The sequence below is a fragment of the Cetorhinus maximus genome, chromosome 24 (genome assembly GCF_964194155.1).
Source record: "Cetorhinus maximus chromosome 24, sCetMax3.hap1.1, whole genome shotgun sequence".
In the NCBI taxonomy this organism is placed as follows: domain Eukaryota; kingdom Metazoa; phylum Chordata; class Chondrichthyes; order Lamniformes; family Cetorhinidae; genus Cetorhinus; species Cetorhinus maximus.
The window spans coordinates 1,401,958-1,429,027 of NC_135902.1; the positions used below are offsets into that span (position 1 = coordinate 1,401,958).

A 27,070-nucleotide genomic window follows, 5' to 3' on the forward strand; every position below is an offset into this window, starting at 1 on the left:
CCTTCAGTTCCATTCATTTCTCCAATACAATATTCTTACTAATACTAATATCCTTCAATTCCTCATTCTTCCTAGTCCCTTGGATCTCTAATTCTGGGAGATTTCTTGTATCTTCCTCAGTGAAGACAGACAAAATAATCATTTAGCATCTCTGCCATTTCTCTATTCCCCATTATAAATTCCCCAGACTCTCTCTGTAATGGACCCACATTTGTCTTAGCCAAATGTTTCCTTTTTATGTACCTACAGAACCTTTTACAGCCCGTTTTTTATGTTTTTTGCTACTTTACATTCATATCCTATTCTCCCTTTCTTCATCAGTTTCTTGGTCCTCCTTTGCTGTATTCTAAAAACCTCCCAATCCTCAGTTTTACTACCATTCCTGGCAACTTTATCGGCCTTTTCTTTTAATCTCATACAATCCTTAACTTCCTTGTTAGCCACGGTTGACTGACTTTTCTTTTTGATTTTTTGTGCCTTGGAGGAATGTTTCATTGCTGTAAACTATGCAATAATTATTTAAAGACTATCCTTTGCCTTTGCACCGTCATACCTTTTAATGTATTTTCCCAATCCAACTCAGCCAATTTGATGCACATGATGCATCCATGGCTTCCCACATACCGCAGGATGTACATTGCACTCAGCCGAGCTGACCTGCCATAATGTAACTTTATAAACTTTTTATTACAAATAGAATAACCTATCAGTTACTCACTAATCAGCTTTTTCCCCCTGTACCATAGTAAAAATCTACTAATGGAGGCTAAAAATGGTGGTAAAAGAAAGGAGCTCCTCCTTCCACTAATTCCCTCACTCACTAAACTCCCACTTTACACTCTGTGCACACAAAGCAGCACTCTCGGGTGCAGATGAGCTGCACTCATCCAGGCAAGTGGAGAGTATTCCATCACACTCCTGACTTCTGCCTTGTAGATGGTTTACAATCTTTGGGGAGTTAGGAAGTGAGTTACTCGCCGTAGCATTCCCAGCCTCTGACCTGCTCTTGTTACTGCAGTATTTATTTGGCTGCTCTGGACCAATTTGGATTCTGTCAAAATAAGAGTAATTGATTCTTCTGGGAGATTTTAATGTCAGAGTTGGACACAACTGCACTGTCTGGAAGGGCATCATCAGGAAAGGAAGAGTGGGAAATCAAATGCCACCTCACCAAGTGCACCGAACATGGGTTCACCATCACAAACGCACACTTTCATCCAACCCTCCTGAACTGCTTCCTACCCATCAGCAAAGACATCCTTCCAGAGACCCAATGTGGTTTCCAGCCATCCAGGGAAACCGCAGACATTATCTTTGTCGCTTGATGAGTCCAAGAAAAGTGTCTAGAAAAATGCAATGTTGTGGCCCACACTGTGACTTCTTGTCCACTAACCAATCCTCAAACCATGCTAATCTATCACCCAACTCCATGAGTCTATATCTTGTTTATTAACCTTTTTGTATTCCCCTATCAAATGCCTTCTGAAAATCCAAATATACATTACCGGTTTCCCTTTAACTACCCTACTAGTTACATCATCAAAAAACTCTAATAAAATTGTCAAGCATAATTTCCCTTTCATAAAACCATGTTGATATTGTCTGATCATACTATAATTTTTTAATGCATTGCAAAGACTTCCTTAATAATAGATTCACGCACTTTCCTGATGACTGACATCAGGCTAGTTGGCCTGTAGCTCCCTGATTTCTCTTTCCCTCCTTTCTAGAATAACTGTATTACATTTGCTAAGTTCCAATCTACTCAGACCGTTATAAAATCTAGGGAGTTTTGGAAAATCATAACCAGCACATCCATAATTTCTGCAGTTATCTCTTCTAGAATCCTAGATGTAGACCATCAGATCTTGGAAATTTGTCAGATTTTACATACGAATTAGGAGCAGGAGTAGGCTACTTGGCCCCTAGAGCCTGCTCAGCCATTCAATAAGACCTTGGCTGATTTGATTGTAACCTCAACTCCACATTCCCACCCACGCCTGATAACACTTCATTCCCTCGCTTATCAACAATCCATTTAGCTCTGCCTTAAAAATATTCAAAGACTCTGCTTCCACTGCCTTTTGAGGAAGAGAGTTTCAGGGCTCACTAGCCCTAAGAGAAAAAACATTCTCCTCATCTTTTAGTCCCTTAAGTTTCTCCAGTACTTTTTCTCTGCTGATACTAATTATCTTATGTTCTTCACTATTAGCCCCTGAGTTACTCTCCATTTCTGGTACGTAACCTGTGTCTCCCTACTGTGAAGACAGATACAAAATACTTATTCAGTGTCTCTTTTATTTTCTCATTCCCCATGGTAATTTCCCCTATCTCTGCCTCTAAGGGACTGAAGTTTATTTTGGCTACTCTCCTTTTTATATAACTGTAAAAGCTTTTACAATCTCTTATATTCCTGGTAGTTTACTCTTATTCTATTTTTTCCCCCCGTTTACCAATTTTTGGTGGTCCTTTGCTGGTTTCTAAAACATCCCAATCCTCAGACTTGTTACTATGCTTTGCAACAATATAAGCCTCTTTTTTTTGATCTAATACTATCCTTAACCTCCTTATTAAGCCACGGATGTATCTTACTTCCTGAGTTTTTGTTCTTCAATTAAATGTATTTTATTGAACATTTTGAATTGTTTCTTTAAATGTTTCCCAATGTTTATTTACTGCCATGCCTTTTAGTCTATTTTCCCAAACAACCGTTAGTTCCACCAAAAAAGCTGTCATGAAAGCATTCTACAACTCATCTTCCAGATCACCTTTGCAAATTTGATTGGTTCAGTCTATATGAAGGTTAAAGTCTCCCAGGATTATTACATCGCCTTTGTTACAAGCTCCAATAATTTCTTGTTTAATGCTCTGTCCAATGGTATAACTACTGTTAGGGGGCCTATAAACTACTCCCAGCAGCATTTTCTAACCCTTGCTATTCCTAATCTGCACCCAAACTTATTCTATTTCCTAATCTTCTGAGACAAGATCCTTCATTATTACTGTCCTTATGTCATTCCTTACTTTCAGGGCAATCCCTCCTCCTTTTCCATTCTGCCTGTCTTTTTGAAATGTGTATTTATTATTTCCCAGCCTTAGTCATCTTGTAACCATGTATTTGTAATAGTGATTATATTTAAACCATTTATCTCTACTTGTGCCATTAGTTCATCCATCCCATTGTGGATGCTTCCTGCATCCAGATAAAGAGTCTTTAATTTTAATTTATTACTGCAATTTTCTGCTTGGACCTTATTTACTGATGCACTATTACCGTTAAACCCTCTGTTCCTTCCTCTACATTATTCTTGTCTTTACTCACCTTGCTGCATTGTTCTATTGTCTCAACTTTTCTCTTTGGATTTCTAAATCTCCCTTCATCCGGAGCCTCTGCCTGCCCCCAATTTAGTTTAAATTATAGTTATACTTAGTTATACTGATTTGTCAGGGCACTGGTCACTGCCCGGTTAAGGTGGAGCCCAATCCAAAGGAACAGCTCCCTCTTCCCTGAGTACTGGTACATGGTGCCCCATGAATTGAAATGCCTTTTCCCTACACTGCTTTTTGAGCCACATGTTTCATTCTCTAATTTGCTTGACTCTGCCAATTAGCATGTGGCTCAGGCAACAATCCACAGATGATTACCTTTGAGGTACTGCATTTTAATTTGGACCCTACACTCCCCTCACAAACAATAATATACACACTCTCCCCACACGTACAGATATACACACCCTCCCCCACACTCAAACAGATACACACACGTACAAATACACTCATTTGCCAGACATAGATACATACTCCCCACATGCACAGATGTATACACTCCCCACATACAGATACACACACACATGCAAACAGATAAACACACACTCCCCGCTCCCCCGCCACCCCCCCCAAACAGATACATACAGTAACATACACACCAGATATCACCTCTAACAAACTAAATCAATTCACCATTACAATGTCTTTGAATAAGGAGTAGGGATCCTATCGAGAAAGAGCAGGAGATCTTACTTTGTGCAGTTTTATGAATGATTACTAACCTGAATAGTCCACAGTTTTCAGTTCATCCACAGGTGGAGCAGGTTTAGCTATAAGCCTTTTCACTATCACTTCTTTCTTTTTTGGCTTTCGAATCACCATTCTACTAGTGACAGGAGTTACCTTTAAAGGCATCCGGGAAGCATGAAGCTACCAGGGACACAAAGAGGAAACAAATTTAATTAATTGACTGCTGCAGTTAGTCAACTGGATGGATTTCCATCTTTTATGGGCTGGCAATTCAGTCTTTTGCTAACTTCAACTTAACAGGTATGGTGTTTTTTTTTCACTACTCTCTCCTTCACCTTCTTCAGTTTTGTACCATAACTGCCCAATCCCCACAGCTAACCCAAGTAGGTTTCTTCATATATCAATCTGAACCAATAGTGTTAACAAGCTGTTTGCCTCAGTTCTGTCCTATTCATTATGGATGGGACACAGTTGCACTTTTTAGCCAGGCTCTCTTGCTAGTTATGAGGTGTGGATGCTCTGGCTGATTTTGTCTCTCTCTACTTACCTGCCTGAGGACAGCATGGGATGGGGGGGAGGGTTATGACATGGGAGTGGGATGGGGGTAAATGGCATGAGAGGGAGGAAAGGCATGGCGGGTGGGGAATGAAATGGGGGCTGGAACGGCATGGGAGGTATGGAATAGGGTAAGGGATGAGATAGAAAGAAATGACAGGATGGGCATAGGGTGAGAAGGATGAAAGGAATGGGATGGGTATGGCGTGAGAGAGATGGCATAGGAAGGATGGGGATTGAAGAAAGTATTGTTGCAAAAAAGATACTAATGCACTGCAAATGTTTTGTGGGTTTCTGCTATTTATATAATAGTCTCTGCCTCATTAACCACCCAATAAAACAAAATATCTAGGTCCAAAGCGAACAGAAAGTCAATCTTATTCCTAGCATTTCAAGTTTTAATAACCCTGTGTGTGAAAACAACAACAACTTGTATTTTTATAGCATCTTAAATGTAGTAAAACATTTCAAGATGTTATCAAATATAATTTGACACTGAACCACATAAGGTGACCAAAAGAGATCAGATGTAGGTTTTAAGGCACATCTTAAAAGAGGGGAGAAAAGCAGAGAGCTGGAGAGGTCAGGGAGGGAATTCCAGAATCTCGGGCCCAGACCAGCTGAAAGTATGGGCTTGCCAATGGTGCTGCAGCCAATGAGAATATGCAGCAAGATATCAATGGACTGGTCAGGAGGGCAGAAAAATACTAGGTGGAATTCAATCCAGAGAAGTGCGAGGTAATGCATTTGGAGAGGACTAACAAGGCAAGGAATACAAAATAAATGGTAGGATACTGAGCAGTGTAGAAGGCCTTGGAGTGTATGTCTACAGATCCCTGAAAGTAGCAAGATAGGCAGAGAAGGTGATCAAGAAGGCATATGAGATGCTTTTCTTTATTGGCTGAGACCTGAACTATAAGAACAGGGAGGCTGTGCAGAACTGTTAAAACATCAGTTAGGCCACAGTGGAATGAGGCTGGACAGCTCTTTTTCAGTAAGCATGGACATGATGGATCAAATGGCCTCATTCAGTGCTGTAAATTTTGCTATGTTTTTAACTGTTTCTCTCTTCACAAATGCTGCCAGACTTGCTCAGTGTTTCCTCATTTTCTGTCTTTATAATAACAACTAGCCATTCATGTAGTAAAACATCCCAAGGTGCTTCACAGGAATGTTATCCAACCAAACTTTGACATCGAGCCACATCGGGAGATAGCTTGGTCAAAGGGGTAGTTTTAAGGAGCATCTTAAAGGAGGAGAGAGGTAGAGAGAGCAAAAGTTCAACGGAGGTTATCCCAGATCTTGGGCTCTAGTCAGCCGAAGGCACAGCCACCAGCAGTGATTAAAATCAGGAGACTCAAGAGAGCAGAATTAAAGGGGCACAGATATATCGGTGGGTTCTTGGGTTGGAGGAGATTACAGAGATAGGGAGAGGTGGGGCCATGGAGGGTTTTGAAAACAAGATGAGAATTTCAAAACTGAATGGGGGACTTCAGTGAGTGCAGAGCGATGGCTGAACAGGATTTGGTGTGAGTGGGACATGGGCAGCAGAGTTTTGAAAGAAGATAAGTTTATGGATGATGCAAGGGGGAGGTGAGTCAGGGGTTGTTGGAATAGTCGTGTTCTGAGGAAGAGAAAAGCAGCAGATGGGCTGGGTGGGGGGTCATTCTGACAATGTTAAGGAGGTGGAAAAAGGTGGTCTTACCTATCACATGGATATGTAGTTGGAAGCTCATCATAGGGTCAAAAACACCACCAAGGTTGCAAATATTGTGGTTTAGCCTCAGAAATTTTCCAGGGAAAAAGATGGCTAAGGGGACAAAGTTTGTGGGGAGGCCCAAAGACAATGGGCCAAACTAAGTATGTGTGGCATTGGTCTCGGCTGCAGCCCCAGAAGTGGATGCCATCCTCACATGGGAGAAACACAGCCGACTGACTGCAATCATGTGGCAGCCAGTCAATTAATGACCTGGAGGCATGGGGCCTGTCCATGAGGCTTCGATCTCAGTATCACCTGATGTGGAGTCAGGTGCTGGCACCTTTTTTAAAGGTCTGCCAGACCTTCATTCAGTCCTGACTAGTGCTAAATCCAGGAAACCCAAGGGCTGACCAGTGTTCAATTCAGCAGCCTCTGTGGCTGACCAGATCTGAATCCAATGCAAGGGTTGCAGTTCAACCGGGCAGTCATATAGATGATCAGGAGGGTAAGGAGGGACGACACTGGGTGACCCCACCCCAGTGATGTCTCCCTGCAGGTTTTTCTCCAGCCTGCAAGGGAAAGGTGGGAGCTTCTCTTCCCAAGGGACAGCAATAGGAGACCCTCCTGCCTGACCAAGGAAGCCGGGACGGAGATAGCAGCGGTGGTCAGCAGCAGAGGAGTCAATCCCCAATTTTGGGTGCAGTGCTACAAACGTGTAAATGATCTCCTCCAGTCCTCCAGGGCAAGTGCTATATCCCACTCTCTTTGTTGGGGCTTGCATGTGAAAACACAGGATGGGATGCCACATGGGGAGGGAATGAGCGACCAGGTGCTGGCAGAGGAAGTGCAGCACCAGCTGCAGTGTGATGCATGGCTGCATCTGGACAACTGAGATGTATCTTTGCTAACCTCCTTCACATCCTTCATGAGCAGATGTTTGGAGGAGGGATTTGGGAGTCAAGGGGTGCCACCAATCTATGTGCTGTTGTAGTCTTTGTGTGGAAATTCACAATGTCCTTCCTTCTGTCTGCAGGAGAAACAGGCCCACAACAATAAAGAGAGGTCCAAGACCAGTGCAGGCGTCTCTGATATCAGGTCACTGATGCAGGTAGAGGAGGAAGCCCTGGAACTGTCTGGGCTGCAGGGCGGTTGGGCAATCGTGGATGGCGAGACTGGACTAGCAACCTAAGAGAGTAAGGAGGCTTTGAGCTCATGTGTCCACCACTGGACAAATGGAGATCCACAGCAGGCATAGATGGGAGGAGATGTGAAGGCCTAACTCTGAACCCTTATGCACAATGCTGCAGAATGAGCTGTGATCCATGAGCCTCGACAAACACCCAATGCCCATGGCATAACTGTGGAACTCAAATTTTCCAAGAATCCACTGAAATCGGACGCTTGGACATCTGCAGGTACTTGAGGTGAGTCCAGTACACTCTTGGCCATGGATAGGCCCTGCTTGGCATGGCCACCTGCTGCCCTGTATGTCCTTCTGTGGCTTGCACTGCCAGAGGCTGGCCCTCTTGCTGCTGCTGCAGTGGGGTCTCCAGTGTCTGGTCCTCCATCCCTCCGCACTGCTTCTTCTCCAAAAGGGAGTCCTGAGAGTCCACCAGCAGACTAATGTCCTCCTCTTCGAAGCCTGCCACCACAGTCAGGCAATGCCCTTTTCTCCCCTTTTTTTCCGCGTAAGGACAAAGATGAATGAAGAAACCCACAATCTCACTGTGGCTGACTTCCAGACATCGAATTGAGGCCTTGCCTTAGTGCCTCCAACTTTAACCAGTCAGGGATTTGATGGCCCATAATCCCCATGCACCACTTGTTAAATCCCAAATTCTGCATAAAATTGCTGACTGCTGTACATAAATGAGTTTAAAGTACCTGTTTGATAAGCTTGATTGCCTTCCCGCAGTGTTACAGCAGCAATGCCGCCTCGGAACTTTCCGACCCTCAGGTAGAATGGTTCCAGTCCAGCAGGTCCCTTCACAAGTCCTCGGGCTCACTGCCTCCCTTCCCATTCTCAAGGGCCCCATAAAATTCAGATCACCTTTCCATCTTCCCAAAATTTAGGAGGAAATTTCTGCTCATCCAGCTCTGGATGTTGAACAAATATTGTGACAATCAGAGAGAGCGGAGGGGAGGGGTGCATTGCGGTCATGGTGAGGTACAGCTGGGTTGCATTTGAATGGGTGTAGCCGAGGGGCAGCATGCACTGTTAAACTCCGGACAGCCAGTTGAAGTAGGAGACCAGAAGCCAATCTTTCCTCAATTTTAGATTTATTCTCAGAGTGAAACTTTACAAGTGTATAGCTCTTAACTCTACTCCCACACCATTGTCAATAAGTGTCTCTTTCTATGTGCTCAAGTGATCATCTAATTAGTGCTCTCCCCTATATATACTTAACTTTAAATTATACAATTAACATGTAGATGAGAAACAGGAGGGGAACAAGGAGAGATTGCTGGAGGAAACCAGAGATAACAGTGCAGGATGAGGAAGAGAAGCTTTGCAAGGGATTCTCTGGCTGCAATGGTATAGATAAGAATGGAACCAGGTGAGTGCAGTCCTACAGGCTGGATGTTAGAGTACAGGTGTTGGAGAAGGATGCTGTGGGCAACCTTGTCAAAGGCTGCAAACGGGTTGAGAAGGGAAAATGTATTTTTGTCACATTCACACAGGGTGTCATTTGTGACTTTGGTAAGGACCTTTTTGATACTGTGACAGGAGCAGAAACCTGATTGGAAGGATTAAACCATGGAGTACTGGGAAAGATGTGAAGGCCGGGAACAGATCTGGGTGCTGACAGCATGTTCATGGATCTTGAAAAGGAGAGAGAGGTTGCAGATGGGGCGGAGGGGTAAAGGGTGAGTTATTTGAGGAGACGTGTGATGATGAAATTTGAAGGAGACGAAAACAGTACTTGAGGAAAGGAAACTATTAACAATATCAGCTAACATATGGGTCAGGAAAGGGAGTTGGATCATCTGATGGATCAGCTGTTTAGTGGGAATAGCACCTAGGGAACAGGGGGTGGGTCTTCTGGACAAGATGAGCTCGGAGAGGGGATGTGGAAAAGCAAGAAAGGTACTAAAGAAAAATATGAGTTCAGGCAGAGGGCAGGGGAGGGCTCAGTGGAAATTTTGCTGGGTATCCTGGGCATGGGAGAGAAGGAGCAGAGGCAGCTGAATGGTCTAAATCTTTGTTACAAAGAAGTCCACAAGATCCTTGAACTCGTTGTTGGAGGTGAGGGTGGAAAAGACAGGTAGGAGGGGTTTAAGAAGGTGACTTATGGTGGAGAACAGAAGCCATGGGTCATCTTTGCATTCTATAATCATCTGGAATAGTGAGCTGTTTTGGCAGAGGATAGTGGAATTCAATAGTACTTTACATTGTCCAGCCAGAACTGCAGTTGAATGGTTAAGTCAGTAATCTGCCATAGATATTCAAGTTTGTGCTCTAGGAGCTCAGGGAGCAGTGATGAGGGCCATGTCAGGGAACAACCAGGGTGAGAAAGAGTAATGGTTTTAATGGGGACAAGGGCATTAAAGATGGAGGTGAAGGTATTATCAAGGAGATTGGTAGCTGCTGAAATGTTGCAGTGAATGGAGAGCTAAAGATTAAGCAGTTGAGAATGTAAAACATTTATTCTAAGTTCCTCTTACATTATTTTAAGGATAATCCTCAGTTTACCCTGGTTGGCTGAGCAGTGGAAATAATCCACCTGGCCAATATTTATCATTCAACCAACATCTCTGAAACAGATTATTCAGTCATGTATCTCATTGCTGTTCGTGGATTCTATTTTTTCATTCACTTATGGAATGTGATGTTGCTGGCAAGGCCACTATTTATTGTCCATCACTAATAGCCCTCGAGAAGGTGGTGGGTGATTCACCTTCTTGAACCTCTGCAGAAGGTGTGGTGAAGATACACTTGCAATGATTTATGGAGCAAAATCCAGGACTTTGATCCGGCAACAGTGAAGGAATGGCAATTTAGTTCTAAGTCAGGATGGTGTTTGGCTTGGTGGGGAGAGCTTGCAGGTGGTGGTGTTCCCATCCATCTGCTGCCCTTGACATTCTAGGTGGTAGAGGTTGTGGGTTTGAGGGAAGTAAACTTGGTCGGTTGCTGCAGTGCATCTTTTAGATGATACACACTGCTGCAATTGTGCATGTGTGGTGGTGGAGGGAGTGAATGTTTAAGGTGGTAGATAGGGTGCTGTTCAAGAAGGCTGCTTTGCCCTGGATGGTGTTGAGTTCTTGAGTATTTTTGGAGCTGTGCTTATCCAGGCAAGAGGAGAGTGTTCCATCACACTTGTGCCTTGTGCCTTGTAGATGGTCGACAGGCTGTGGGGAGTGAAGTCACTTGCTGCAGAATTCTGCAGCCTCTGACTTACTCTTGTAGCCACTGTATTTATATGGCTGGTCCATTAAGTTTCTGGTCAATGGTAACTCCAGAATGTTGATATTGGGGGATTCAGCAATGTTAATGCCATTGCACTTAAAGCGCAAATAGTTAGATTCTCTCTTGTTGGATATGGTTATTGCCCAGCACTTGTGTGGCACAAATATTACTCGGCACAAGCCTAACTGTTTTCCAATTCATGCTTCGTTATCTGAGGAGTTGCGAATGGTACTGAACACTGCAAAATGGCGAGGCTTGCATCAAATCAGCGTTACACTGTGTCTGATGTCACAACTTGTCTTCACTGCACACTTCTGGCTTACACTCCCTGCACAAGCTAGTGTCCTCACCAAAATGGTGTTCAGTAGAGCATGTACCAGAAGTGTGTGCACATGTAATGGATGCCATTTTGTAGCCAGAACAGTACTCGCAACACCAAAAAAAGGGCAGTAAGGAGCCAGATTTTGCAGCCATAAATGGCAGTGTGAGCTAATGATCTAGGATGATGAGAGTCCTAAAGGGTATAAGGTCTCTACATGGTCAGCACCTTGGAGAACTGCAACTTCTGACTCATAGGAGATGGAAGATCGATTCTTCAAGAACAGTAAACTCACAGCTAGAGGGAAAGGCTGACTAAAGTGCCTTCAGTTAAATCACATTGGTGGCAGTACATTGCGAGATACTTGTGCTGACGCACCTTCTTTCTACAACCTACAGCCTTTTAAACCACAAGCTTGAACCAAATGTAATCTGTAATTGTTGATTTGCTTCATCATGCCTTCTATTATTTTAATCTCAAAGGAAGGATTTGCATTTATAAAACACTTTCCAGGACCTCAGGCTATCCCAAAGAGCTTCACAACCAATGAAGTACTTTTGAAAGTAGTCATTGTGACAATATAGCAAAAAATATGGCAGCTAATTTGAGCACAGCAAGATCCCACAAATAGGCAGTGGAATAAATGAGCAGATTTGTTATTAGTGATGTTGGTTGAGGGATAATTGTTGGCCAGGGCACTGAGGAGAGCTCCCCTGTTTGAAATACCTCAGAGGACAGGGGGGCCTCAGTTTAATGTCCCACGTGAGTGATGACACTGCCGACAGTGCAGCACTCCTTCAGTAGTGCAGAGTGTGTCAGCTGAATTTTGAGCTCAAGTCTCTGCTGGAGGGTTTGAACTCAACTTTCTGATTCAGAAGCAAGAGTGCTCCCACTCAGCCATGGTTGATACCTAACCCTGACGGAGTCATGCTCAGTGGTCCAAGGCCCGTCACCTGGGTTTCTCCATAAAACTGATTTCCACATTTCAACCACGCATAACTAAAACGGCACAAATAAAATGTCTCACTGTACCGTTTGCAGATCCTCTGGTTTTATTGCCAGAGCCATGATGTCCTCTCCCTTCAACACATCTTCCTTCACTGGCTCCTCCTTAATTGGGATAAACTCCTCAACTTCCTTTTTGTTTTCCTTCTTCTTTTCTATTAAACATAAGTCATTCACAGCACATTCCGCTATAAAGATTCATTAAAAGATTCTGCAAATGCACTTTTAGCCCAGCTGTGTGGAGCAAATCAAAACACAACAACTTACATTTATAGAGTGCCCCATATATAACATAACGAAATATCCCAAGGTGCTTCACAGGAGCACTGTAAAACAAAGTACAATACCGAACCACTTAAGGAGATATTTGGTCAGATATTGACCTGAAGCTTGGTCAAAGGGGCAGATTTTAAGGGAGTGTCTTAAAGGAGGAAAGTAAGGGAGAGAGAAGTATCGAGAAAGAATTCCAGAGATTGGGGCATAGGCAGCTGAAGGCACCTACACCAATGGAGAAGCAAATAAAACTGGGATGAACAATAGGCCAGAATTAGAGAAGCAGGGATATCTCAGAGTTGTGCAGTTGAGTGTTGCGTAGGTTACAGAGATAAGGGCGAGGCCATGGTGGGATTTACAAACAATGATGGAGGCTTTTAGCAACAAGATTAATTTGGAAAAGTTGGGGTTATTCTCTTTGGAGCAAAGGAGATTAAGGTGAGATTGATATAGTTGTAAATGTTTATGATGGGTTTAGATAAGGTAGACAAAGAAAAGTTGTTCCCAGTAGGCGATGATATAAGGACCAGGAGACACAGATTTAATGTTTTGGGCAAGAGACGCAGGGGTGAATGAGAAGGAGAACTTTTTTATGCAGCGAGTGGTAATGTCCTGAAACTCACTGCCTAGGAAGGTGCTGGCAGTGGAGGTCAATGATTTCAAAAGAAAATTGCGCAGGAACTTGGGAGAAAACTTGGGAGTGGTTATGGGGATACAGCTGGGGAATGGGGCTGACTGGATTACTTTACAGAGAGCTAGCATGGACTCAATGGGCTTAATGGCCTACTTCCGTGCCATTATGACTCTGTTTAACGTGATGCCATGAGACTTCATGGGCCCCAAAGTCAATGTAGCGGATTCCCCAGGTCACTCCCTCTGAACTGTATAGCTTGACTAGTCTGTGGGGCAATTCTCCTAATTTTGGTACAACTCCCCTAGTTGCTCTTGAGAAGGTGGTGGTGAGCTGCCTTCTTGAACCTCAGCAGTCCATGTGGTGTAGATACACCCACAGTGCTGTTGGAGAATTCCAGGAATTTGACCCAGCGGCAGTGAAGGGATAGCAATATAGTTCCAAGTACGGATGGTGTGTGGCTTGGAGGGGAACTTTAACGTGGTGGTGTTCCCATGCATCTACTGCCCTTGTGCTTCTAGATGGTAGCGGTTTTGGGTTTGGCAGGTGCTGTCTTTGTTGTTTCCGGTGTCTAGGTCAATGCCAGATGGTCTGTCCGATTTTATTCTTTTTTGTCTTTTCTGTAGATTTTTGATAAAACTAGATCACTTCCTAGGCCATTTCAGATGGCAGTTAAGAGTCAACCTCATTGCTGTGAGTCTGGAACCACATGCAGGCCAGACTAGGTAAGGACGGCAGATTTCCTTCCCTGAAGGACATGAATGAACCAGATGGGTTTTTACGACAATCGATAGTTTCACCATTATTGAGAGTATTATTCCAGATTTATTCGTTAGTTGAATTTAAATTCCACTAGCTGCTATGGTGGGATTTGGACTTGTGTTTCCAGGAGTATTAAACAGGGCTGAGCATAATGAGTTGAGATGGAAGTTGAAATTACTCGGTCGTTCAGTGCACAGGCTGAGTGAGGTAAGGGCAGCAGATTTCCTTTCCTAAAGGGCATTAGTGAACTAGGTGGGTTTTTATGACAATCCAGTAATTTCATTATCATCATTACGGAGGCCAGCATTTACATAGAAAGATAGAAAATAGGAAAAGGAGTAGATCATAAAGCCCTTTGAGCCTGCGCCGACATTCAACATAATCATGGCTGATCCTCCATTTCAATGGCATATTACCGCTCTCTCCCAACACCCCTTTATGCCTTTAGTGTTTAGGAATCTATTTATTTCCCTCATAACTATATTCAGTGACTTGTGGTAGAGAATTCCATAGGTTGACCACCCTCTAAGTGAAGAAATTTCTCCTCATCTCAGACCTGAATGGCCTACCCCATATCCTGAGACTGTGACTCCTTGTTCCAGACCCCCCCCAGCCAGAGGAAACATCATCCCAGCATCCAGTCTGTCCAGCCCTGTCAGAATTTTATATGTTTCAATGAGATCTCCTCTCATTCTTCTAAACACCTGTGAATACAGGCCCAGTCAACTTAATTCTCTCAGCTGCCGTGGTGGGATTTGATCTCATGTCTCCGGGGCATTAGGCTGACCCTATGGGTTATTAATTCACTGAAATTACCACTATGCTGCCGTTCTCTTAAATCTGCCATCTTCATCCTTTTCCTCAAATAAAACTATTGACTGCACCATCCTTGCAAACTACACCATCTCTAACCACCCTTTCCTCTCAAACTTTTTGAACGTGTTGTTGCCTCCAAAATCCGACCCCATCTGTCCCAGAACTCCGTGTTTGAAACTCTCCAGTCAAATTTCCGCCCTGCCACGGTAACGAAACAGCTTTTATCAAAGTCACAAATGATATTCTGAATGACTGTGACAAAAATTCCATCTTCATCCTTCTTCGTCTGTCTGCAGCCTTTGACATGGCTGACCACACCATCCTTCAACGTCTCTCCACTGTCGTCCAGCTGGAAGGGACTGCTCTCATGTGGTTCCTTTCCTATCTATCTAATCAGAGCCAGAGAATCTCTTGCAATGGTTTCACTTCCTGCTCCCGTACTGTTACCTCTGGTGTCTCACAGGACCTATCCTTGGCCCCCTCCTTTGTCTCATCTACCCCTTGGTGACATTAGCCGAAGGTATAGTGTTAGTTTTCACATGTATGCCGAGAACGCCCAGCTCTACCTCACCATCACATCTCTTGACTCCTCCTGTTGCTAAATTATCTAACTGCTTATCTGCCATCCAATGATAAATGTCAAAAATTTTCTCCAACTAATTATTGGGAAGGCCGAAGCCATTGCTTTTGATCCCCATTCCATGCGTCTGCCTGGCAACAGTCTGAGATTAAGCCAGTCTGTTTGCACCCTCTAGTGTCACATTTAGCAAAGAGATGAGATTCCGACCTCATATTGTCGCCATCATTAAGACCGCCTATTTCCACCCCTGTAACATTGCCTGAATTTGCCTAACTCAACTCATCTGCTGCTGAAGCCCCCAACCAAGCCTTCGTCACCTCTAGACTTGACTATTCCAATGCACTCCTGGCTGGTCTCCCAATTCTACCTTCCGTAACCTTGAGGTGATCCAAATCACTGCTGCCAGTATCCTAACTCACAGCAGTCATAATAACTCCTTCTGTAGCTCAGTATCCAAGTTTGTTCGATAAAGTTCCTGTGAGGCTCTTTTGTGATGTTTATCAAAGATTGTTTGATGGACAGGTGGAGCTTTCCCCTGTGTCTGACCCACTCTGCCTGCCCCCCTAAGCCGGGATGAGTTCCTGCCGAAGGGTAAGCCGTATCCTTCACACACCAGGAAGTAGATTCTGTCCTGGCCCCTGTTCCTCACACCCCTTGGGGAGGCCCTATCCGTATCCTGAGGGGAACCTATCACTCATCCCCTGGGGAGAGGAATCCCTGTCCTGGGGGGTGGGGATTGGTTGGGGGTCAATCGCACACCCCCTGGGCAGATCCCTGCCCTGGAGAGTGGGTGGGGGTCTATCCCACACCCCCTGGGGAGATCCATCTCTGGAATGGGGGGGAGTTATCCGTCACACATTGATTGGGGGGGCGGGGGGGAAAGAGAGAGAAATCCCTGTTCTCAGGGGTGGGGCCCTATCCTTCACCCCCCGGGGAGATCCCTGTCCGGGTTGGGAGGTGGGTCCCTGGCACTCATTCCCCGGGGAGATCCCTGTCCATGTCCCGGTCCCTGTCCGGGTTGGGAGGGGGGCCCCTGGCACTCATTCCCCGGGGAGATCCCTGTCCCTGTCCCTGTCCCGGTTGGGAGGTGGGTCCCTGGCACTCATTCCCCGGGGAGATCCCTGTCCATGTCCCTGTCCCGGTTGGGAGGTGGGTCCCTGGCACTCATTCTCCGGGGAGATCCCTGTCCCTGTCCCGGTTGGGAGGTGGGTCCCTGGCACTCATTCCCCGGGGAGATCCCTGTCCCTGTCCCTGTCCCGGTTGGGAGGGGGGGCCCTGGCACTCATTCCCCGGGGAGATCCCTGTTCCTGTCCCGGTTGGGAGGTGGGTCCCTGGCAGTCATTCCCCGGGGAGATCCCTGTCCCTGTCCCAGTCCCTGTCCGGGTTGGGAGGGGGGGCCCTGGCACTCATTCCCCGGGGAGATCCCTGTCCCTGTCCCGGTCCCTGTCCGGGTTGGGAGGGGGGGCCCTGGCACTCATTCCCCGGGGAGATCCCTGTCCCTGTCCCGGTCCCGGTTGGGAGGTGGGTCCCTGGCACTCATTCCCCGGGGAGATCCCTGTCCCTGTCCCGGTCCCTGTCCGGGTTGGGAGGGGGGGCCCTGGCACTCATTCCCCGGGGGAGATCCCTGTCCCTGTCCCGGTCCCTGTCCCTGTCCGGGTTGGGAGGGGGGTCCCTGGCACTCATTCCCTGGGGAGATCCCTATCCCTGTCCCGGTCCCTGTCCGGGTTGGGAGGGGGGGCCCTGGCACTCATTCCCCGGGGAGATCCCTGTCCCTGTCCAGGTTGGGAGGGGGCTCCCTGGCACTCATTCCCCGGGGGAGATCCCTGTCCCTGTCCGGGTTGGGAGGGGGGTCCCTGGCACTCATTCCCCGGGGGAGATTCCTGTCCCTGTCCCGGTCTGGGTTGGGGGGAGGGGGGTCCCTGGCACTCATTCCCCGGGGAGATCCCTGTCCCTGTCCCGGTCCCGGTCCGGGTTGGGAGGGGGGTCCCTGGCACTCATTCCCCGGGGAGATCCCTGTCCCTGTCCCGGTCCCGGTCCGGGTTGGGAGGGGGGTCCCTGGCACTCATTCCCCGGGGAGATCCCTGTCCCTGTCCCTGTCCGGGTTGGGGGGGGGGTCCCTGGCACTCATTCCCCGGGGAGATCCCTGTCCCTGTCCCTGTCCGGGTAGGGGGGAGGGTCCCTGGCACTCATTCCCCGGGGAGATCCCTGTCCCTGTCCCTGTCCTGGTTGGGAGGTGGGTCCCTGGCACTCATTCCCCGGGGAGATCCCTGTCCCTGTCCCTGTCCCGGTTGGGAGGTGGGTCCCTGGCACTCATTCCCCGGGGAGATCCCTGTCCCTGTCCCAGTCCCTGTCCGGGTTGGGAGGGGGGGCCCTGGCACTCATTCCCCGGGGAGATCCCTGTCCCTGTCCCGGTCCCTGTCCGGGTTGGGAGGGGGGTCCCTGGCACTCATTCCCCGGGGAGATCCCTGTCCCGGTCCCTGTCCGGGTTGGGAGGTGGGTCCCTGGCACTCATTCCCCGGGGGAGATCCCTGTCCCTGTCCCTGTCCGGGTTGGGAGGGGGGTCCCTGGCACTCATTCCCCGGGGGAGATCCCGGTCCCTGTCCGGGTTGGGAGGGGGGTCCCTGGCACTCATTCCCTGGGGGAGATCCCTGTCCCTGTCCGGGTTGGGAGGGGAGGTCCCTGGCACTCATTCCCCGGGGGAGATCCCTGTCCATGTCCGGGTTGGGAGGGGGGGCCCTGGCACTCATTCCCCGGGGGAGATCCCTGTCCCTGTCCGGGTTGGGAGGGGAGTCCCTGGCACTCATTCCCCGGGGAGATCCCTGTCCCTGTCCGGGTTGGGAGGGGGCTCCCTGGCACTCATTCCCCGGGGGAGATTCCTGTCCCTGTCCGGGTTGGGAGGGGGGTCCCTGGCACTCATTCCCCGGGGGAGATCCCTGTCCCTGTCCCGGTCCGGGCTGGGGGCTCCCTGGCACTCATTCCCCGGGGAGATCCCTGTCCCTGTCCCGGTCCGGGTTGGGGGCTCCCTGGCACTCATTCCCCGGGGAGATCCCTGTCCCTGTCCCGGTCCGGGTTGGGGGCTCCCTGACACTCATTCCCCGGGGAGATCCCTGTCCCTGTCCCGGTCCCGGTCCGGGTTGGGAGGGGGGGGTCCCTGGCACTCATTCCCCGGGGAGGTCCCTGTCCGGGTTGGGAGGGGGGGCCCTGGCACTCATTCCCCGGGGAGATCCCTGTCCCTGTCCCGGTCCCTGTCCGGGTTGGGAGGGGGTCCCTGGCACTCATTCCCCGGGGAGATCCCTGTACCTGTCCCGGTCCCTGTCCGGGTTGGGAGGGGGGGCCCTGGCACTCATTCCCCGGGGAGATCCCTGTCCCGGTCCCGGTTGGGAGGTGGGTCCCTGGCACTCATTCCCCGGGGAGATCCCTGTCCCTGTCCCGGTCCCTGTCCGGGTTGGGAGGGGGGGCCCTGGCACTCATTCCCCGGGGGAGATCCCTGTCCCTGTCCCGGTCCCTGTCCCTGTCCGGGTTGGGAGGGGGGTCCCTGGCACTCATTCCCTGGGGAGATCCCTGTCCCTGTCCGGGTTGGGAGGGGGGGCCCTGGCACTCATTCCCCGGGGAGATCCCTGTCCCTGTCCAGGTTGGGAGGGGGCTCCCTGGCACTCATTCCCCGGGGGAGATCCCTGTCCCTGTCCGGGTTGGGAGGGGGGTCCCTGGCACTCATTCCCCGGGGGAGATCCCTGTCCCTGTCCCGGTCTGGGTTGGGGGGAGGGGGGTCCCTGGCACTCATTCCCCGGGGAGATCCCTCTCCCTGTCCCGGTCCCGGTCCGGGTTGGGAGGGGGGTCCCTGGCACTCATTCCCCGGGGAGATCCCTGTCCCTGTCCTGTTCCCTGTCCGGGTTGGGAGGGGGGGCCCTGGCACTCATTCCCCGGGGAGATGCCTGTCCCTGTCCCGGTCCCTGTCCGGGTTGGGAGGGGGGGCCCTGGCACTCATTCCCCGGGGAGATCCCTGTCCCTGTCCCGGTCCCTGTCCGGGTTGGGAGGTGGGTCCCTGGCACTCATTCCCCGGGGGAGATCCCTGTCCCTGTCCCTGTCCGGGTTGGGAGGGGGGCTCCCTGGCACTCATTCCCCGGGGAGATCCCTGTCCCTGTCCCGGTCCCTCTCCGGGTTGGGAGGGGGCTCCCTGGCACTCATTCCCCGGGGAGATCCCTGTCCCTGTCCCGGTCCGGGTTGGGGGGAGGGGGGTCCCTGGCACTCATTCCCCAGGGAGATCCCTGTCCCTGTCCCGGAGCCGGTCCGGGTTGGGGGGAGGGGGGTCCCTGGCACTCATTCCCCGGGGAGATCCCTGTCCCTGTCCCGGTCCCTGTCCGGGTTGGGAGGGGGGGCCCTGGCACTCATTCCCCGGGGAGATCCCTGTCCCGGTCCCTGTCCGGGTTGGGAGGGGGGTCCCTGGCACTCATTCCCCGGGGAGATCCCTGTCCCTGTCCGGGTTGGGGGGGCCCTGGCACTCATTCCCCGGGGGAGATCCCTGTCCCTGTCCCGGTCCCTGTCCGGGTTGGGAGGTGGGTCCCTGGCACTCATTCCCCGGGGGAGATCCCTGTCCCTGTCCCGGTCCCTGTCCGGGTTGGGAGGTGGGTCCCTGGCACTCATTCCCCGGGGGAGATCCCTGTCCCTGTCCCGGTCCCTGTCCGGGTTGGGGGGGCCCTGGCACTCATTCCCCGGGGGAGATCCCTGTCCCTGTCCCGGTCCCTGTCCGGGTTGGGAGGTGGGTCCCTGGCACTCATTCCCCGGGGAGATCCCTGTCCCCGTCCCTGTCCGGGTTGGGAGGGGGGTCCCTGGCACTCATTCCCCGGGGGAGATCCCTGTCCCGGTCCCTGTCCGGGTTGGGAGGGGGGTCCCTGGTACTCATTCCCCGGGGAGATCCCTGTCCCTGTCCCGGTCCGGGTTGGGGGGAGGGGGGTCCCTGGCACTCATTCCCCGGGGAGATCCCTGTCCCTGTCCCGGTCCCTCTCCGGGTTGGGAGGGGGGTCCCTGGCACTCATTCCCCGGGGGAGATCCCTGTCCCTGTCCCGGTCCGGGTTGGGGGGAGGGGGGTCCCTGGCACTCATTCCCCGGGGAGATCCCTGTCCCTGTCCCGGTCCCGGTCCGGGTTGGGAGGGGGGTCCCTGGCACTCATTCCCCGGGGAGATCCCTGTCCCTGTCCCGGTCCCGGTCCGGGTTGGGAGGGGGGTCCCTGGCACTCATTCCCCGGGGAGATCCCTGTCCCTGTCCCTGTCCGGGTTGGGAGGGGGGTCCCTGGCACTCATTCCCCGGGGAGATCCCTGTCCCTGTCCCTGTCCGGGTTGGGAGGGGGGTCCCTGGCACTCATTCTCCGGGGAGATCCCTGTCCCTGTCCCGGTTGGGAGGTGGGTCCCTGGCACTCATTCCCCGGGGAGATCCCTGTCCCCGTCCCTGTCCGGGTTGGGAGGGGGGTCCCTGGCACTCATTCCCCGGGGGAGATCCCTGTCCCGGTCCCTGTCCGGGTTGGGAGGGGGGTCCCTGGCACTCATTCCCCGGGGAGATCCCTGTCCCTGTCCCGGTCCGGGTTGGGGGGAGGGGGGTCCCTGGCACTCATTCTCCGGGGAGATCCCTGTCCCTGTCCCGGTTGGGAGGTGGGTCCCTGGCACTCATTCCCCGGGGAGATCCCTGTCCCCGTCCCTGTCCGGGTTGGGAGGGGGGTCCCTGGCACTCATTCCCCGGGGGAGATCCCTGTCCCGGTCCCTGTCCGGGTTGGGAGGGGGGTCCCTGGCACTCATTCCCCGGGGAGATCCCTGTCCCTGTCCCGGTCCGGGTTGGGGGGAGGGGGGTCCCTGGCACTCATTCTCCGGGGAGATCCCTGTCCCTGTCCCGGTTGGGAGGTGGGTCCCTGGCACTCATTCCCCGGGGAGATCCCTGTCCCTGTCCCGGTCCCGGTCCGGGTTGGGAGGTGGGTCCCTGGCACTCATTCCCCGGGGAGATCCCTGTCCCTGTCCCGGTCCCTGTCCGGGTTGGGAGGGGGGTCCCTGGCACTCATTCCCCGGGGAGATCCCTGTCCCTGTCCCTGTCCCTGTCCGGGTTGGGAGGGGGGTCCCTGGCACTCATTCCCCGGGGGAGATCCCTGTCCCTGTCCGGGTTGGGAGGGGGGTCCCTGGCACTCATTCCCCGGGGGAGATCCCTGTCCCTGTCCCGGTCTGGGTTGGGGGGAGGGGGGTCCCTGGCACTCATTCCCCGGGGAGATCCCTGTCCCGGTCCGGTTCCGGGATCTCTCCTACCAGGCGGAGTCCGCAGGCCGCCATCTCTCCGGGAGGGTTTAAACAGAGCCCGAGTCCCCATCCTCCGAGCTCAAAGCCGAGGCCTCAGAGCACAGCAAGGCCCGTCTCCCAGGCAACCGGCCCAGCACTTCCGCCGTTCCCATGGAGACCAGAAAGCGGGAAGATAACCGGAGAGAGAGAGGGTTAGACTGGGTTATGACAGAGAGAGAGGGTTAGACTGGGTTATTACAGAGAGAGAGAGGGTTAGACTGGGTTATTACAGAGAGAGAGGGTTAGACTGGGTTATTACAGAGAGAGAGGGTTAGACTGGGTTATTACAGAGAGAGAGAGGGTTAGACTGGGATATTACAGAGAGAGAGGGTTAGACTGGGTTATTACAGAGAGAGAGAGAGAGGGTTAGACTGGGTTATTACAGAGAGAGAGAGGGTTAGACTGGGTTATTACAGAGAGAGAGGGTTAGACTGGGTTATTACAGAGAGAGAGAGGGTTAGACTGGGATATTACAGAGAGAGAGAGAGAGGGTTAGACTGGGTTATTACAGAGAGAGAGAGGGTTAGACTGGGTTATTACAGAGAGAGAGAGGGTTAGACTGGGATATTACAGAGAGAGAGAGAGAGGGTTAGACTGGGTTATTACAGAGAGAGAGAGGGTTAGACTGGGTTATTACAGAGAGAGAGAGGGTTAGACTGGGTTATTACAGAGAGAGAGAGAGAGGGTTAGACTGGGTTATTACAGAGAGAGAGGGTTAGACTGGGTTATCACAGAGAGAGAGAGGGTTAGACTGGGATATTACAGAGAGAGAGAGAGAGGGTTAGACTGGGTTATTACAGAGAGAGAGAGGGTTAGACTGGGATATTACAGAGAGAGAGAGAGAGGGTTAGACTGGGTTATTACAGAGAGAGAGAGAGAGGGTTAGACTGGGTTATTACAGAGAGAGAGGGTTAGACTGGGTTATTACAGAGAGAGAGGGTTAGACTGGGATATTACAGAGAGAGAGAGAGAGGGTTAGACTGGGTTATTACAGAGAGAGAGAGGGTTAGACTGGGTTATTACAGAGAGAGAGGGTTAGACTGGGTTATTACAGAGAGAGAGAGGGTTAGACTGGGATATTACAGAGAGAGAGAGAGAGGGTTAGACTGGGTTATTACAGAGAGAGAGAGGGTTAGACTGGGTTATTACAGAGAGAGAGAGGGTTAGACTGGGATATTACAGAGAGAGAGAGAGAGGGTTAGACTGGGTTATTACAGAGAGAGAGAGGGTTAGACTGGGTTATTACAGAGAGAGAGAGGGTTAGACTGGGTTATTACAGAGAGAGAGAGAGAGGGTTAGACTGGGTTATTACAGAGAGAGAGGGTTAGACTGGGTTATCACAGAGAGAGAGAGGGTTAGACTGGGATATTACAGAGAGAGAGAGAGAGGGTTAGACTGGGTTATTACAGAGAGAGAGAGGGTTAGACTGGGATATTACAGAGAGAGAGAGAGAGGGTTAGACTGGGTTATTACAGAGAGAGAGAGAGAGGGTTAGACTGGGTTATTACAGAGAGAGAGGGTTAGACTGGGTTATTACAGAGAGAGAGGGTTAGACTGGGTTATTACAGAGAGAGAGGGTTAGACTGGGTTATTACAGAGAGAGAGGGTTAGACTGGGTTATTACAGAGAGAGAGGGTTAGACTGGGTTATTACAGAGAGAGAGGGTTAGACTGGGTTATTACAGAGAGAGAGGGTTAGACTGGGTTATTACAGAGAGAGAGGGTTAGACTGGGTTATTACAGAGAGAGAGGGTTAGACTGGGTTATTACAGAGAGAGAGGGTTAGACTGGGTTATTACAGAGAGAGAGGGTTAGACTGGGTTATTACAGAGAGAGAGGGTTAGACTGGGTTATTACAGAGAGAGAGAGGGTTAGACTGGGTTATTACAGAGAGAGAGGGTTAGACTGGGTTATTACAGAGAGAGAGGGTTAGACTGGGTTATTACAGAGAGAGAGGGTTAGACTGGGTTATTACAGAGAGAGAGGGTTAGACTGGGTTATTACAGAGAGAGAGGGTTAGACTGGGTTATTACAGAGAGAGAGGGTTAGACTGGGTTATTACAGAGAGAGAGAGGGTTAGACTGGGTTATTACAGAGAGAGAGGGTTAGACTGGGTTATTACAGAGAGAGAGGGTTAGACTGGGTTATTACAGAGAGAGAGGGTTAGACTGGGTTATTACAGAGAGAGAGAGGGTTAGACTGGGTTATTACAGAGAGAGAGGGTTAGACTGGGTTATTACAGAGAGAGAGGGTTAGACTGGGTTATTACAGAGAGAGAGGGTTAGACTGGGTTATTACAGAGAGAGAGGGTTAGACTGGGTTATTACAGAGAGAGAGGGTTAGAGTGGGTTATTACAGAGAGAGAGTTAGAGTGGGTTATTACAGAGAGAGAGAGGGTTAGACTGGGTTATTACAGAGAGAGAGGGTTAGACTGGGTTATTACAGAGAGAGAGGGTTAGACTGGGTTATTACAGAGAGAGAGGGTTAGACTGGGTTATTACAGAGAGAGAGGGTTAGACTGGGTTATTACAGAGAGAGAGGGTTAGACTGGGTTATTACAGAGAGAGAGGGTTAGACTGGGTTATTAGAGAGAGAGAGGGTTAGACTGGGTTATTACAGAGAGAGGGTGGGTTAGACTGGGTTATTAGAGAGAGAGAGAGGGTTAGACTGGGTTATTACAGAGAGAGAGAGAGGGTTAGACTGGGTTATTAGAGAGAGAGAGGGTTAGACTGGGTTATTAGAGAGAGAGAGGGTTAGACTGGGTTATTAGAGAGAGAGAGGGTTAGACTGGGTTATTAGAGAGAGAGAGGGTTAGACTGGGTTATTACAGAGAGAGAGGGTTAGACTGGGTTATTAGAGAGAGAGAGAGGGTTAGACTGGGTTATTACAGAGAGAGAGAGAGGGTTAGACTGGGTTATTACAAAGAGAGAGGGTTAGACTGGGTTATTAGAGAGAGAGAGAGGGTTAGACTGGGTTATTACAGAGAGAGAGAGGGTTAGACTGGGTTATTAGAGAGAGAGAGAGAGGGTTAGACTGGGTTATTACAGAGAGAGAGGGTTAGACTGGGTTATTACAGAGAGAGAGGGTTAGACTGGGTTATTACAGAGAGAGAGGGTTAGACTGGGTTATTACAGAGAGAGAGGGTTAGACTGGGTTATTACAGAGAGAGAGGGTTAGACTGGGTTATTACAGAGAGAGAGGGTTAGACTGGGTTATTACAGAGAGAGAGGGTTAGACTGGGTTATTACAGAGAGAGAGGGTTAGACTGGGTTAGAGAGAGGGTTAGACTGGGTTATTACAGAGAGAGAGAGGGTTAGACTGGGTTATTACAGAGAGAGAGAGAGGGTTAGACTGGGTTATTACAGAGAGAGAGGGTTAGACTGGGTTATTACAGAGAGAGAGGGTTAGACTGGGTTATTACAGAGAGAGAGGGTTAGACTGGGTTATTACAGAGAGAGAGAGAGAGAGGGTTAGACTGGGTTATTACAGAGAGAGAGAGAGAGAGAGGGTTAGACTGGGTTATTACAGAGAGAGAGAGGGTTAGACTGGGTTATTACAGAGAGAGAGAGAGAGAGAGGGTTAGACTGGGTTATTACAGAGAGAGAGGGTTAGACTGGGTTATTACAGAGAGAGAGAGAGAGAGAGGGTTAGACTGGGTTATTACAGAGAGAGAGGGTTAGACTGGGTTATTACAGAGAGAGAGAGGGTTAGACTGGGTTATTACAGAGAGAGAGAGAGAGAGAGAGGGTTAGACTGGGTTATTACAGAGAGAGAGGGTTAGACTGGGTTATTACAGAGAGAGAGGGTTAGACTGGGTTATTACAGAGAGAGAGGGTTAGACTGGGTTATTACAGAGAGAGAGGGTTAGACTGGGTTATTACAGAGAGAGAGGGTTAGACTGGGTTATTACAGAGAGAGAGGGTTAGACTGGGTTATTACAGAGAGAGAGGGTTAGACTGGGTTATTACAGAGAGAGAGGGTTAGACTGGGTTAATACAGAGAGAGAGGGTTAGACTGGGTTAATACAGAGAGAGAGGGTTAGACTGGGTTATTACAGAGAGAGAGAGAGAGAGAGGGTTAGACTGGGTTATTACAGAGAGAGAGAGAGAGAGAGAGGGTTAGACTGGGTTATTAGAGAGAGAGAGGGTTAGACTGGGTTATTAGAGAGAGAGAGGGTTAGACTGGGTTATTAGAGAGAGAGAGGGTTAGACTGGGTTATTAGAGAGAGAGAGAGGGTTAGACTGGGTTATTTACAGAGGAAGAGAGAGAGAGGGTTAGACTGGGTTATTAGAGAGAGAGAGGGTTAGACTGGGTTATTAGAGAGAGAGAGGGTTAGACTGGGTTATTAGAGAGAGAGAGGGTTAGACTGGGTTATTAGAGAGAGAGGGTTAGACTGGGTTATTAGAGAGAGAGGGGGTTAGACTGGGTTATTAGAGAGAGAGGGGGTTAGACTGGGTTATTAGAGAGAGAGAGGGTTAGACTGGGTTATTAGAGAGAGAGAGGGTTAGACTGGGTTATTAGAGAGAGAGAGAGGGTTAGACTGGGTTATTAGAGAGAGAGAGGGTTAGACTGGGTTATTAGAGAGAGAGAGGGTTAGACTGGGTTATTAGAGAGAGAGGGGTTAGACTGGGTTATTAGAGAGAGAGAGGGTTAGACTGGGTTATTAGAGAGAGAGAGGGTTAGACTGGGTTATTAGAGAGAGAGAGGGTTAGACTGGGTTATTAGAGAGAGAGAGGGTTAGACTGGGTTATTAGAGAGAGAGAGGGTTAGACTGGGTTATTAGAGAGAGAGAGGGTTAGACTGGGTTATTAGAGAGAGAGAGGGTTAGACTGGGTTATTAGAGAGAGAGAGGGTTAGACTGGGTTATTAGAGAGAGAGAGGGTTAGACTGGGTTATTAGAGAGAGAGAGGGTTAGACTGGGTTATTAGAGAGAGAGAGGGTTAGACTGGGTTATTAGAGAGAGAGAGGGTTAGACTGGGTTATTACAGAGAGAGAGAGGTTTCGACTGGGTTATTACAGAGAGGGAGAGGGGGTTTATACTGGGTTATTACAGAGAGGGAGAGAGGGTTAGACTTGGTTATTACAGAGAGAGAGAGGGTTAGACTTGGTTAGTACAGAGAGAGAGGGTTAGACTTGGTTATTACAGAGAGAGAGAGGGTTAGACTTGGTTATTACAGAGAGAGAGAGGGTTAGACTTGGTTATTACAGAGAGAGAGAGGGTTAGACTTGGTTATTACAGAGAGAGAGCGGGTTAGACTTGGTTATTACAGAGAGAGAGAGGGTTAGACTGGGTTATTACAGAGAGAGAGAGGGTTAGACTGGGTTATTGCAGAGAGAGAGAGGGTTAGACTGGGTTGTTACAGAGAGAGAGAGGGTTAGACTGGGTTGTTACAGAGAGAGAGAGGGTTAGACTGGGTTATTACAGAGAGAGAGAGAGGGTTAGACTTGGTTATTACAGAGAGAGAGAGAGGGTTAGACTTGGTTATTACAGAGAGAGAGAGGGTTAGACTTGGTTTTTACAGAGAGAGAGAGGGTTAGACTTGGTTACTACAGAGAGAGAGAGGGTTAGACTGGGTTATTACAGAGAGAGAGAGAGGGTTAGACTGGGTTATTAGAGAGAGAGAGAGAGAGGGTTAGACTGGGTTATTAGAGAGAGAGAGAGAGAGGGTTAGACTGGGTTATTACAGAGAGAGAG

The 27,070-nt window shown here is 49.7% G+C and overlaps 1 protein-coding gene across 2 annotated transcripts in view; it reads right to left on the minus strand.

Annotated features, from left to right (window-relative positions):
* The window catches only part of mycbpap (mycbp associated protein), a 99,856-nt gene extending 78,404 nt beyond the window's left edge, over positions 1-21,452 (minus strand). For both annotated transcript variants that reach the window (XR_013580556.1, XM_078570594.1), the window contains exons 1-3: positions 21,347-21,452; positions 12,031-12,158; positions 4,050-4,197 (exon numbers count right to left, since the gene is read on the minus strand). Coding sequence is in view for 1 of the 2 variants with exons in the window: in XM_078570594.1 (XP_078426720.1) it covers positions 4,050-4,197; positions 12,031-12,158; positions 21,347-21,407 (337 nt within the window). In the remaining variant the exon portion in view is untranslated. The remainder of the gene's footprint in view (positions 1-4,049; positions 4,198-12,030; positions 12,159-21,346) is intronic.
* Positions 21,453-27,070: the final 5,618 nt, after the last annotated feature.